The 13710-nt window shown below is 36.5% G+C and overlaps 1 protein-coding gene across 1 annotated transcript in view; it reads left to right on the forward strand.

The window, feature by feature from the left end:
- The first annotated feature begins 12236 nt into the window (after positions 1 to 12236).
- The window catches only part of LOC141401098 (band 7 protein AGAP004871-like), a 62708-nt gene continuing 61234 nt past the window's right edge, over positions 12237 to 13710 (forward strand). The window contains exon 1 of the mRNA XM_073980936.1: positions 12237 to 12875. Within this exon, the coding sequence (XP_073837037.1) occupies positions 12848 to 12875 (28 nt within the window). The 5' untranslated portion in view covers positions 12237 to 12847. The remainder of the gene's footprint in view (positions 12876 to 13710) is intronic.

Raw genomic sequence — 13710 nt, forward strand, 5'->3', positions numbered from 1 at the left:
TCAGCAGGGGCGTGGATTTTATTAAGAAGAATTTTTTCCAATGACCATCAGCAGGGGCGTGGATTTTATTAAGAAGAATTTTTTCCAATGACCATCAGCAGGGGCGTGGATTTTATTAAGAAGAATTTTTTCCAATGACCATCAGCAGGGGCGTGGATTTTATTAAGAAGAATTTTTTCCAATGACCATCAGCAGGGGCGTGGGTTTTATTAAGAAGAATTTTTTCCAATGACCATCAGCAGGAGCGTGGATTTTATAAAGAAGAATTTTTTCCAATGACCACCATCAGGGGCGTGGATTTTGTTAAAAAGATTTTTTCGATGACCAACAGCAGGGGCGTGGATTTTATTAAGAAGAATTTTCTCCAATGACCATCAACAGGGGCGTGGATTTTATAAAGAAGAATTTTTTCCAATGACCATCAGCAGGGGCGTGGAATTTATTAAGAAGAATTTTTTCCAATGACCATCAGCAGGGGCGTGGATTTTATTAAGAAGAATTTTTTCCAATGACCATCAGCAGGGGCGTGGAGTTTATTAAGAAGAATTTTTGCAATGACCATCAGCAGGGGCGTGGATTTTATTAAGAAGAATTTTTGCAATGACCATCAGCAGGGGCGTGGATTTTATTAAGAAGAATTTTTTCCAATGACCATCAGCAGCGGCGTGGATTTTATAAAGAAGACTTTTTTCCAATGACCACCATCAGGGCCGTTGATTTTATTAAGAAGAATTTTTTCCAATGACCATCAGCAGGGGCGTGGATTTTATTAAGAAGAATTTTTTCCAATGACCATCAGCAGCGGCGTGGATTTTATAAAGAAGACTTTTTTCCAATGACCCACCATCAGGGCCGTTGATTTTATTAAGAAGAATTTTTTCCAATGACCATCAGCAGGGGCGTGGATTTTATTAAGAAGAATTTTTTCCAATGACCATCATCAGGGGCGTGGATTTTGTTAAAAAGATTTTTTCGATGACCAACAGCAGGGGCGTGGATTTTATTAAGAAGAATTTTTTCCAATGACCATCAACAGGGGCGTGGATTTTATTAAGAAGAATTTTTTCCAATGACCATCAGCAGGGGCGTGGAGTTTATTAAGAAGAATTTTTGCAATGACCATCAGCAGGGGCGTGGATTTTATTAAGAAGAATTTTTTCCAATGACCATCAGCAGCGGCGTGGATTTTATAAAGAAGACTTTTTTCCAATGACCACCATCAGGGCCGTTGATTTTATTAAGAAGAATTTTTTCCAATGACCATCAGCAGGGGCGTGGATTTTATTAAGAAGAATTTTTTCCAATGACCATCAGCAGGGCGTGGATTTTATTAAGAAGAATTTTTTCCAATGACCATCAGCAGGGGCGTGGATTTTATTAAGAAGAATTTTTTTCCAATGACCATCAGCAGGGGCGTGGATTTTATTAAGAAGAATTTTTTCCAATGACCATCAGCAGGGGCGTGGATTTTATTAAGAAGAATTTTTTCCAATGACCATCAGCAGGGGCGTGGATTTTATTAAGAAGAATTTTTTCCAATGACCATCAGCAGGGGCGTGGATTTTATTAAGAAGAATTTTTTCCAATGACCATCAGCAGGGGCGTGGATTTTATTAAGAAGAATTTTTTCCAATGACCATCAGCAGGGGCGTGGATTTTATTAAGAAGAATTTTTTCCAATGACCATCAGCAGGGGGCGTGGATTTTATTAAGAAGAATTTTTTCCAATGACCATCAGCAGGGGCGTGGATTTTATTAAGAAGAATTTTTTCCAATGACCATCAGCAGGGGCGTGGATTTTATTAAGAAGAATTTTTTCCAATGACCATCAGCAGGGGCGTGGATTTTATTAAGAAGAATTTTTTCCAATGACCATCAGCAGGGGCGTGGATTTTATTAAGAAGAATTTTTTCCAATGACCATCAGCAGGGGCGTGGATTTTATTAAGAAGAATTTTTTCCAATGACCATCAGCAGGGGCGTGGATTTTATTAAGAAGAATTTTTTCCAATGACCATCAGCAGGGGCGTGGATTTTATTAAGAAGAATTTTTTCCAATGACCATCAGCAGGGGCGTGGATTTTATTAAGAAGAATTTTTTCCAATGACCATCAGCAGGGGCGTGGATTTTATTAAGAAGAATTTTTTCCAATGACCATCAGCAGGGGCGTGGATTTTATTAAGAAGAATTTTTTCCAATGACCATCAGCAGGGGCGTGGATTTTATTAAGAAGATTTTTTCCAATGACCATCAGCAGGGGCGTGGATTTTATTAAGAAGAATTTTTTCCAATGACCATCAGCAGGGGCGTGGATTTTATTAAGAAGAATTTTTCCAATGACCATCATCAGGGGCGTGGATTTTATTAAGAAGACTTTTTCCAATGACCATCATCAGGGGCTTGGATTTTTTTAAGAAGACTTTTCTCCAATGACCATCATCAGGGTCGTGGATTTTATTAAGAAGATTTGTGTCCAATGACCATCATCAGGGGCTTAGATTTTTTTAAGAAGACTTTTCTCCAATGACCATCATCAGGGTCGTGGATTTTATTAAGAAGATTTGTGTCCAATGACCATCATCAGGGGCTTAGATTTTTTTAAGAAGACTTTTCTCCAATGACCATCATCAGGGTCGTGGATTTTATTAAGAAGATTTGTGTCCAATGACCATCATCATCAGGGCGTGGATTTTTTTAAGAAGACTTTTTGCCAATGACCATCATCATCAGGGGCGTGGATTTTTTTAAGAAGACTTTTTGCCAATGACCATCATCATCAGGGGCGTGGATTTTTTTAAGAAGACTTTTTTCCAATGAACATCATCAGGGGCGTAGTTTTTTTTTAAGAAGACTTTTTTCCAATGAACATAATCAGGGGCGTGGATTTTATAAAGAAGACTTTTTCCCAATAACAATCGACAGGGGCGTGGATTTTTTTAAGAAGACTTTTTTCCCATGAACATCATCAGGGGCGTGGATTTTATTAAGAAGAGTTTTTTCCAATGAACATCATCAGGGCGTGGATTTTATTAAGAAGACTTTTTTCCAATGAACATCATCAGGGCGTGGATTTTATTAAGAAGACTTTTTTCCAATGAACATCATCAGGGGCGTGGATTTTATTAAGAAGAGTTTTTTCCAATGAACATCATCAGGGCGTGGATTTTATTAAGAAGACTTTTTTCCAATGAACATCATCAGGGCGTGGATTTTATAAGAAGACTTTTTTCCAATGAACATCATCAGGGCGTTGATTTTATTAAGACGATTTTTTCCAATGAACATCATCAGGGGCGTTGATTTTATTAAGACGATTTTTTCCAATGAACATCATCAGGGGCGTTGATTTTATTAAGACGATTTTTTCCAATGACAATCATCAGGGGCGTGGATTTTATTAAGAAGATTTTTTTTCTAATGAACATCATCAGGGGCGTGGATTTTATTAAAAAGACTTTGTGGATTTTTTTAAGGATATTTTGGCTCCTAATATTGTTGCTGGGTTTTAAGACGAAGAAATCCTTTTTGACCAATGTGTGTGTCTGTATTGTCATTTTTGATATTCCCAACTTGTCTTGGTTGAATGGAAAGGATTGTTTTTCTTTATTTATGTTTTGTTTGTCTGTATGTATATATGTGTGTGTGTTTGGCCTAAGGCGGTATGTGGTATAATCGATTGGAAATTTATGGTGTTATTTGGCACACATTATTACGACAAAGAATGAAAGAATAATGAAGAATACGAAGATGAACACAACAAAAAATGAAAAGCACTTTGCTATCATTTGTTTTGCATTCCTTAAAGCTGAATATTTATGTTTGTTGCCTAGTGGCTGGTAAGATGGTGATTTGTATAGGGATCAATTGGAGTTTTTTTTTTGTTTTTTAAGTGAGACTGTAGACTGAGTGTTGGTTTATTTAAACTTTGTAGAAACTGAAATTTTTATAATTGACGCCGTATGTCGTAGGGTAAAGGAAATTGTCGGTCTGTTTGTGTGTTGTAAAGTTAACATTCAAACAAATTGAAATAGAGGGTAATATTTGATAGATAGGAGTCTTTCTTGGTTTTATAAGTTTAAGCAAAAACCTATCTATATATATAAAAAATAGAAAAATGTTTGTACGTTTGTTTGTTTGTTTGTAATTTATGGACTCGAAACCCGCTGAAACGATCTTCCTGAAAATTTTAGGTTAATATCGCCTGAAAATAAAATAGGCTATATGCATTTTTGAAATTTGCATGCTGATGAACGGTTACAGATACAGTCTCCAAATTTGGAATAAGTAACGGAATTTGGTCTAGAAATAAATTTGCCAAACTATATTGTAATCGGTTCAGATTTGGATATAGCTCCCATATATATTTTCGGCCGATTTCGTGTATTTTATGCACCAAACACGCTATGAATGTCCAATTTCCATTAAATTATTCCTTAAGTCTGGAGTATTCCCCCATTGGCTTAACTTCATCACTACCTTTCTATACAGAGAGTAATGTTTACAAAACGCACTGACAGCCTGCAAAATTTACTGGTCGCTACCAATATCATGATTTCATCCCGGCGAAGGGAATTATCAATTGGCTTTTCAGTTTTTGAAATGATGATTTTTCTAGTGAAAACCTGAACTCTTTAACCTTCGAGTATTCTCATGTTAAAAGCCAATTGATAATTCCCTTCGCCGGGATGAAATCATGATATTGGTAGCGATTAGTAAATTTTGCTGGCTGTCAGTGCGTTTTGTAAACATTACTCACTGTATAGAAAGGTAATGATGAAGTTAAGTCAATGGGGGAATACTCCAGACTTAAGCAATCATTTGATTGAATCTTCAACAAAAACAAACATTTCCATGAAATTTGGAATGTGTGACAGAATTTGGTCTAGAAATAAGTATGCCAAATTACATTGAAATCGGCTCAGATTTGGATATAGCTCCCATATATATTTTCGAAAATTTTTATGTATGTATTTTATTCACCAAACACGCTATGTACATTAGGCCTGGGCGATTTGTATGGAAGGAAAAAACCTTAATAGACCCTTCTCGTTTCTGATTCATGGGATTAAACTGAGCAAAAAGTCCACCATAGGTCTACGGTGAAAATCGAGCCTCCCGATTTTGACTTTAATTTTTTTATCCACGTTTTTTGAACATTTTGGCATATAACAGCCAGGGCTTCGGAGTCGAGCCATTTTTGGTCAGACTCCGACTCCGACTCCAGTCCAATTTTTTTTCTCGACTCCGACTCCGACTCCAACTCCGGAGTCGACTCCGAAAATAGATAAAATAAAATTCACAACTTATATTACAGTCATCTCAGTTTGAACTTTCAAGATACATTACATTGGGAGGATACCAAAACATAGACCTATATTGTTCGTTTTTTTTTCGTTGACAATACGGAATACAAAGTAACAAGCAATTCAGCATACTTCGCGCTTCAGAATATGTAGCAAAACCCTTCCAAGAAACTGCAATCCGACGGTATCGGTACAAGGTTTCTCTACCTAAACACCGACATACGAGTATATTTACAATTTTCCGAATTTGACTTATGTACCCAATGAGACTCGAAAATGCCAAATTACCATAATTACTGACCGGTAACACTCTTTGTAATTTTTTGAGTTATGGAAAATTAACGATATTTTAACACCGCAACGTGATAGAAGACCAAAATAGCGTAGTGCCCCTTAACATACACTTTCGTGGTTAAGGTTACTTGAAACCTTTATGTCAAAAGGGATCATTTTCTGCAAACCGTTAAGAATTTTGATTTACACTTGTAGGCCTTTGCCTACATAACTCTTCATCTTCAAGGGCAATATCTCGGATTCTTGTCCGTCCATAGTTATTTTTTACGTATTGCACCACGTAATGTGACAAAAGAAAACCTTCGAAATACATAAAATCGGGCCGTGCCGTTATACTAAATCGTAAACCTATACCGGCAATTTCACATCTTTATGCTTTATAAAGTTCCCGACGAATATTTTGATGTGTTTCAAACGTAATGACAAGTGAGTATCTTATGGTGGAAAGTGTCTTTTGTCTACCACCTCAAAAAGAATACAAGTAAAACCAACGTTTAGTACGGCTAAGCCGAACTGACAATCGGGAATGACTAAATAGTTCTAGAAATTCATATATCCACCATCCTATAGAGGTAATGCTCATAATTTAACGTCAATTTGTTAAATATTTTTCATTCCTCAGCATAAATATATTGGCAAATTTATCCCAGATGCATGACTTAATCAAAAAATCATTTGATCTCTTCTCATCGAAGAACAACAGGATAACATAGGAATATCTCCTTAAATAGAGAGAGAAATGGTTAAGTAGGTTTACTTATAGATAACCATACACTATTCTATTATAAAAAAGCAGACTTCTTTATAAAAGACGCATGATTCTTCAAAAGAGCGAATATGTCGTTTAAAAAATAGCAGGAACATCGTCTTTAAGAAGATTCTAACTTTTCTCATACAAATTCAGCAAGAAGTCTAGCAGGTCTTTCGTATGATTTCCCTTAAAGCACTACAATGTCTTTCATAGAAGTAAAACAGGTTCTTTCACAGCAGACATAAACGACATCTAATAAAAAACAACAAGAGAAGACCAGTTAGTCTTCTATAAAATGGCCTGTAAATCTTCTAAAAGATCTTCCCTAAGTATATTTGGAACATGCAAACATTATTCCAATCAATTGACCCAAAAAGTTTCCGATATGCATTTTGTAAAATAGAGATTATGGTCCATTATTATATGTGTTCTTTTACTGTCTGATGGATTTGAAAACGCAAAATAAACCATTTGTAGGCTTTTACATTGAAAGTTAATGCCAAGAAGCCCCTTTTTGAAATTCAATCATCACTTTTAACTTTAAGTTAACCGGAACGCTATAAATCTGTTCGGTAAATCCAAAATCTAACAAAAGAAGACTTATAATAATGGGGGTAAGAGTTTTTTTTTTTAATTATGACCATTTAAATAATTTAAATTGATTTGACAAAATTTTGATAAATGTAGAACGGATTGTTGCCCGGAGTCGGAGTCGAGCTTTTTTCACGACTCCGGCTCCGACTCCGACTCCAGCAAAATTTGCTAGACTCCGACTCCAGACTCCGACTCCAACTCCGACTCCGAAGCCCTGATAACAGCCAAACCATTGAGATTTTCGATCCAACACAGAGACAAAAATTGTAGCGAAGACAGTAATTAAGAACTCTATAACACATCGCAAAAGCAATGGAATGCACCTTCAGGCAAGTTTGGCCTTGAGAAGGTGCAAACTTTTCGGAAAATGTCGATAAATGGCACTGTGCTACAAAAGTTGACCAGAAAAATATTCAAGCGTTCTGATCCAAAATTCTATTGTGCAGGGATCACAATTTTTAAAAAATATAATGTTTTTTTGTATTGTTCAATATTTATTTGAAAATTGTGAGAAATTCAGTTATAGTTTTTTGTGGGGGTTTTCAGACTTAAACCACTATAACTTAGCCATTTTTAAACCGATTTAAAAAAAAAACAAGTAAGAACGGCGTTAAGTTCGGCCGGGCCGAACTTGTTATACCCTCCACCACAAGTTGTATTGAAGACTTAATAATAAATTTCAGCAATTTCGGTAAAACAATGTGAGGCACCATTCTATGGGGGCTATTTCAAAACGTCGATCTATACCGACAAATTTCTGACGAAAAGTTTTTAGGCTCAAAGAAGACTAAATACCAAATTTCCTATATTTCGGTAAGAAAATGTGGCTAAAACTAAAAATATACCGAAAATCAAGAAGTAAGCTTCTATGGGGATATGGGAAGACGTGTACCTATACTGATAATACTCTTCTGGAATATTTTATAACTTTTGGAAGACGAAATAACGAATTTCAGCCATTTCGGTTGGATATTGACGTCACAATCTTCAGTATTACGAAAATCCGGTGGTACCGTTCTATGGGGGCTATATCGAAACGTGGACCTATACCGACGAATTGTAGTCAGAAATGGGGCAATATGAAAGCGTGGACCTGTACAGACATATTTCTGGCGAACAGTTTTATATCACATTAAAGACTAAATACCAAATTTCAGCCATTTTGGTGGAATATTGAAGACACAACCTTCAAAATATGAAAAATCGGGAGGTACCTTCCCATGGGGGCTATATGAAGGCGTGGACCTATACCGACAAATTTAAAGGGGAAGTTTGAGTATCCCCAACGAAGTCTAAATACCAAATTTCAGCCATTTCGGTGGAATATTGAGGCCACAACGTTCAAAATACCGGAAATCGGGAGGTACCGTTCTATGGGGGCTATATGAAGGCATGGACCGATACCGAAAAAGTTCTGGGGGACAGTTTTATACCACCAACGTAGACTAAGTACCAAAATACCGAAAATCGGGAGGTAATATGAAGGTGTGGACCGATACCGACAAAATTCTGGGGGAAAGTTTTATACCCCTAAAGAAGACTACGTACCAAATTTCAGCCATTTTGGTAGGATAATGAAGCTAAAACCTTAAAAATACCGAAAATCGGGAGGTACCGTTCTATGGGGGCTATATCAAAACGTGGACCGATATATCCCATTTTCAATACCAACCATCCTGCAGGTAATAAAAACTTCTGTATCAAATTTTGACTCTCTATCTTTAAAATTGCGAGCTGTATCTTGATTTCAACAGACAGACAGACAGACGGACGGACGGACAGACATGGTCAAATCGACATAGAATTTTATGCTGATCAATAATATATATACTTTATAGGGTCTCCGACGAATATTTCGATGTGTTACAAACGGAATGACAAATTTAATTATACCCTCCATATGGTGGAGGGTATAAATAATAGCTTGTTCGAGAGGTCTTATTCACCCCTTTAAAAGGAGGAAGGATCAATAGAAATCCGTTGTGAAAAAATAAAATATGCCCATTTGAGTTTGAAAATGTAAGAAACCCAGATTTTCACTACTTTTACCGTTATAAAAAAATAAAACGAAGTGACCCAAAGGAACTAAAGGCATTTTCGTTGCCCATGGATCCCAGCGCGATAGAATTTTGGATCAGAACTGTTGAATATTTTTCTGGTCAACTTTTGTAGCACAGTGCCATTTATTGACATTTTCCGAAAAGTTTGCACCTTCTCAAGGCCAAAACTGCCTGAAGGAGCGTTCCAATGCTTTTGCGATGTGTTAGAGAGTTCTTAATTACTGTCTTGACTACAATTTTCGTATCTGTGTTGGATCGAAAATCTCAATGGTTTGGCTATTATATGCCAAAATGTCTCAAAAACGTGGATAAAAGTCAAAATCGGGAGGCTCGATTTTTACCGTAGACCCAGGAATCAGAAACGCGAAGGGTCCATTAACGTTTTCAAATCGCCCCGGCCTAATGTACATATGTCCAATTTCAATGAAATTTGGAATGTGTGGCGGAATGTGGTCTAGAAATAAGTATGCCAAATTACATTGGAATCGGCTCAGATTTGGTTGTAGCTCCCATATATATTTTCGGTCGATTTCGTGCACCATACACAGCACTGAACGGGCAGAGAACGCTTTCTTATCTCCTTTATTTGTTCATTAAAGTATTAAAATGGTTGTATTTGAAGTAAATATAATTATAGGTATTCCTTTATATATTATCTTAATCGGGGTAGCGAAGTGCACCGGGTTCAGCTAGTTCTGCATAAACGTCCAAAATGAAGAAAAATTATCGAGCTGATGCACACACATTATCAGTTCGTCGCCACTGACATAGAACAGCTCTGATATTGACTGACATCGTCATCATTGCTGTTGCTTGTTACCAATATCTTACGCAAATGTTCTTTTCATATCTGAAGTACACTTACTGTATCTGTTATCGGATTCTATCTACGAAGTTGATCTAAGCTTGGAGGAAATATATTGACGTGTAAAGTTTGTATCAAATCGGTCGATCCGTTCGAGAGTTATCAAGTGTTTTACCTTCGAATTTCCAGTTAAATAATGAAACTGAAATACTTCAAATTACCTATGAAATGGTGTAGATTCTTCTTACATTTTACGATTATTGGTTTAAAAAGCCTGATGCGGTTTGCCATATTTTGAAAATATTTCCTATCATTTAATTATCCTTCTTTACCTTTTTTAAAAGGATGACATGAAATTAAAACCATGTACCCGAATGAACAAGGGTATAGTTTAAAATAACATAAGAATGGCTTTTTATGACACTATAATGAACACACAAAGATACAAACACACACATCCATATACATATTAAAAGGCATTCAAACGTGTAATCGAATGAATATGTGGTTTTAGAATATGTGGTTTCGTATGCAGTCGGGCTCCCTATATCACTTGCCATTGAGAATGGCGTGGCATGGCAAGTCTCTGTCTTTTGTTGTGTTACATAGTTCTTTCTTACCAACAACAACACCTATGAAGATATTAACAGAAATTTATAAATATTAACGCATACATTTACAAATGGGAGAATACATTTTATTACTTCCTCTGCGAGAATATCATCATTCTAGTAATTCTTGTTCTTCTTTTTTTCGCCACAAAATATCCGCACTCACAATAAGTCCTATACCGTTACCACACATACATAAACATATGTATGCATGCATATGAGCGAGCATACATGCATTCAACAACAACGTTTTGGCAATTACATGTGTATGTGTTTAATAGGGTGTCACGTTTTGGATATCAGTTACAAGGCAACGCTCGTAATAGATTTTAATAAGGCAAAGTCCTGGCCTTAGCTGTCTTGTTCATACGTTCACCTTTAACGCCCATTAAACACGTTCGACAATACTTCGACCAAAGTATGGCATAATCAAAACGGATGTGGGTTGTTGTTCAGATTTATGCTGGGGGAAATTGATCCATGTTTTTGGTACGCACTTAGAAGGTCTGAGGTTTAATACCCAGGTCAAGCAATATCATATTTTTAACGGTGGCAAAATACCCCTCTGGGTGACTTAGGGGATGGAAGATACCAAGGAACGGTCCTGACCGGCTTTAACATGGATTTATCTTGGTCACTCTTTCATCTCAAGTGGACACTGACCTCCACGTGGTGTCACCTGGGGAGCTGTCTTTAACACCCTTTAAGGTTAGTGAGCTAACATGTGCTGGGATGTTTGTGTAGCAATTATTGTAATCCACTCTAATAAACAGTTAAAAACGAGCATTTGATGATATTTTCTAACGGCTTAGTTTAGAATTGAAGAAAAATGTTTGTTGTAAGTCGTCTTACACCTGAAAAATATAAAGTTTTTGACATTTATGGTGAATTGTGAATGACAATTCCTTACATTTGGTTTTAGACCCTAAAGGCCTGGGTACATAAGCTGCCTCGCCTGCATGCCTTGCTTATCTGCTTCATTTCTGACATAACAAAAATAAAAGAAAAATGAAGGCCAAGCCAATTTCGAACTAGGTTGGCCTTTTCTTTGTTATTATTTTATCAAATGCAAGCAGGCGAGGCTGCTTGCCTTAAGGGTATGTCTTCCGCCAAAATTACAAGAAAAATCGGGCAGATTATGGACTAAAAGGAGTATATATAGGAAAATTCCTATTCAGCCTGGCTGAATACGATATTCTATAGGCTGAATATAATTTTCTATAGGAAAATTCTTATTCAGCCTGGCTGAATTTCTTTAGGGAAATTGCTATTCAGCCCGGCTGAATACGATTGACGGCTTTATTGGTGTGCACAATGTTTGTGGGTTATGTCATGGGAAACATTTAGCTTATTGTTTCCGATTCCTTCCACATAAACATTAAATATAGACCGATATTTTATGCTTTTGAAAACCTATGTCTCTTGTTATAGCGGTCGACGCAGCCGACTTTTCCGATTATCCACGAAAGTAGCATTTTATCTAAAGCATTTGGTCTTACTTGTTATAACCACACACTTTCTTCGAGTGTATACCATTCACTTCCAACTAACTACATTTGTACATAAGTTTGTATGTACCAGTGAGTATTCAATTCTAACATCTCTACGTGCCTCAAATGTATGTTCCTCGGTATAGAACATGCATCTGTTCATGTTAACTTTTTTTCATTGTGGCATTTTTGATGTACATTTAACCATGTGTGTGTGTGGGTGTTCGTTGAGTGTGTATTTGTGTGTCGGCGGCCACTTATGCCTTCCTCTTTTTTATTGTTTCATTCAAACTGCAACTTTTGTGCATAATTAAATAATGAAAAAATCAGTTGTTTGCCGTTCATAGTATTGCCAGGATCTCTCAAGCGGAAATCACAGTGACCGAACGGTTTTGGGCCGTCCAGACGGAAAGTACTAGCAAAGCGATTGTTTTAAATTTTGCAATTACGTTTCGTGTGCGAGTGTGTTTGTGCGTGTGCACTTTCCTTTCATTCATTCAACATTTTCCACAATTTGTGGTCGTTTAAATGTAATTGTACGGATTTTATGGCTAAGTGCGTGAACGAGTGAATTCGAATGGCTGGCAGGCTGTTCCGTTAACATTTGTTTTTCATTTCCGCCAATGGGCCAGGCCAGTCACTCAACACAAAAAACAATGCGTGATTTTTATTAATTTCATCAAGCAGGAAACGAACCAATAACGGAGCGACACAAAAAAAAAAAAAAAATTGCCGCAATTCTAAACGGGATGCAATAAAAATGCTTATAATTGTTTGGGGTACATCATAGCCTTCGCCAGCACAATCCAACCAACAGCATCATCAGACATTGCTCTTCGGAACAATTATTTGCTGACTTTTTAATTGGAATTTCATAAAACGTGTTTTTGCACAATTGAAAATTGAAATTGAGCTCCCAACACAACCATCAAAACGAAAATGTCTTCCGTTGCCAGTCACAAAATGAGTAAGTCAGTGAGTCGCATTGCTTGAAATACGTGTATCAACAAGAAATTGTGAATTGTTTTCAAGAATTTATGGAATGTTTGAAATTATGAAATATTCTGTTAAATAACAACAAAACAAATAACAACAAGTCAAATCAGAGCAAAAAACTTTAAAAACGTTAGCTTTTTAAATGCCAGAAATCGAATTAATTGTCGAAGTATATTTTTACTGAGGTCGCCAAGTGCTTACTCCAGGGGATACATATAGTACGGTTTTTGCCCGGTTAACCCACTTCGAGAGGATTTATTTGAGGTTTGCGCTATGGAATTGACACTTAAAACCCAAACCCTCTGGGTTAATCCGGTTAAGTGTAACCGGGTTAATACATAAAGAATACCCCGACGAAGTAGATGGATATAAATAATTTTCAAACAGTTTGTACTGAATACGCGAACACAACTCTATTTCCGTAATCTGAGTTGTCAGTCCATTATGTGGCCTTCGTAATATTTTATCCAAACTTAGTTTAATTTCGGATTGGGTCTTTAGGGTACCTCTCCCATAAATTTTCAATGTTGATATGGATTTTTTATACCTTCCATCATAAATTATATTGAAATATTTAAGCAAATATTGAATAATTAGTTTCCTTTGTGCCCATAATTTTAGGTGGAGAATTTCTCACCTCGGTCTTTAAACGTGCAACTATGTCCATATCTTTGTCGAGAAGTTTATTTACCACTGGGAACCCCAAATGTCAAATTATAGCTAATTCACTTTGAAAAAAGTTAAAACGTGGACCTATGTGAAGAAGTTTCTTGGTCTCTGAGAACCCTAAATGCCAAATTATGGCT

Source organism: Musca autumnalis, unplaced genomic scaffold, assembly GCF_047663935.1.
Source record: "Musca autumnalis isolate F117 unplaced genomic scaffold, ASM4766393v1 scaffold_4, whole genome shotgun sequence".
Taxonomy (NCBI): Eukaryota; Metazoa; Arthropoda; class Insecta; order Diptera; family Muscidae; genus Musca; species Musca autumnalis.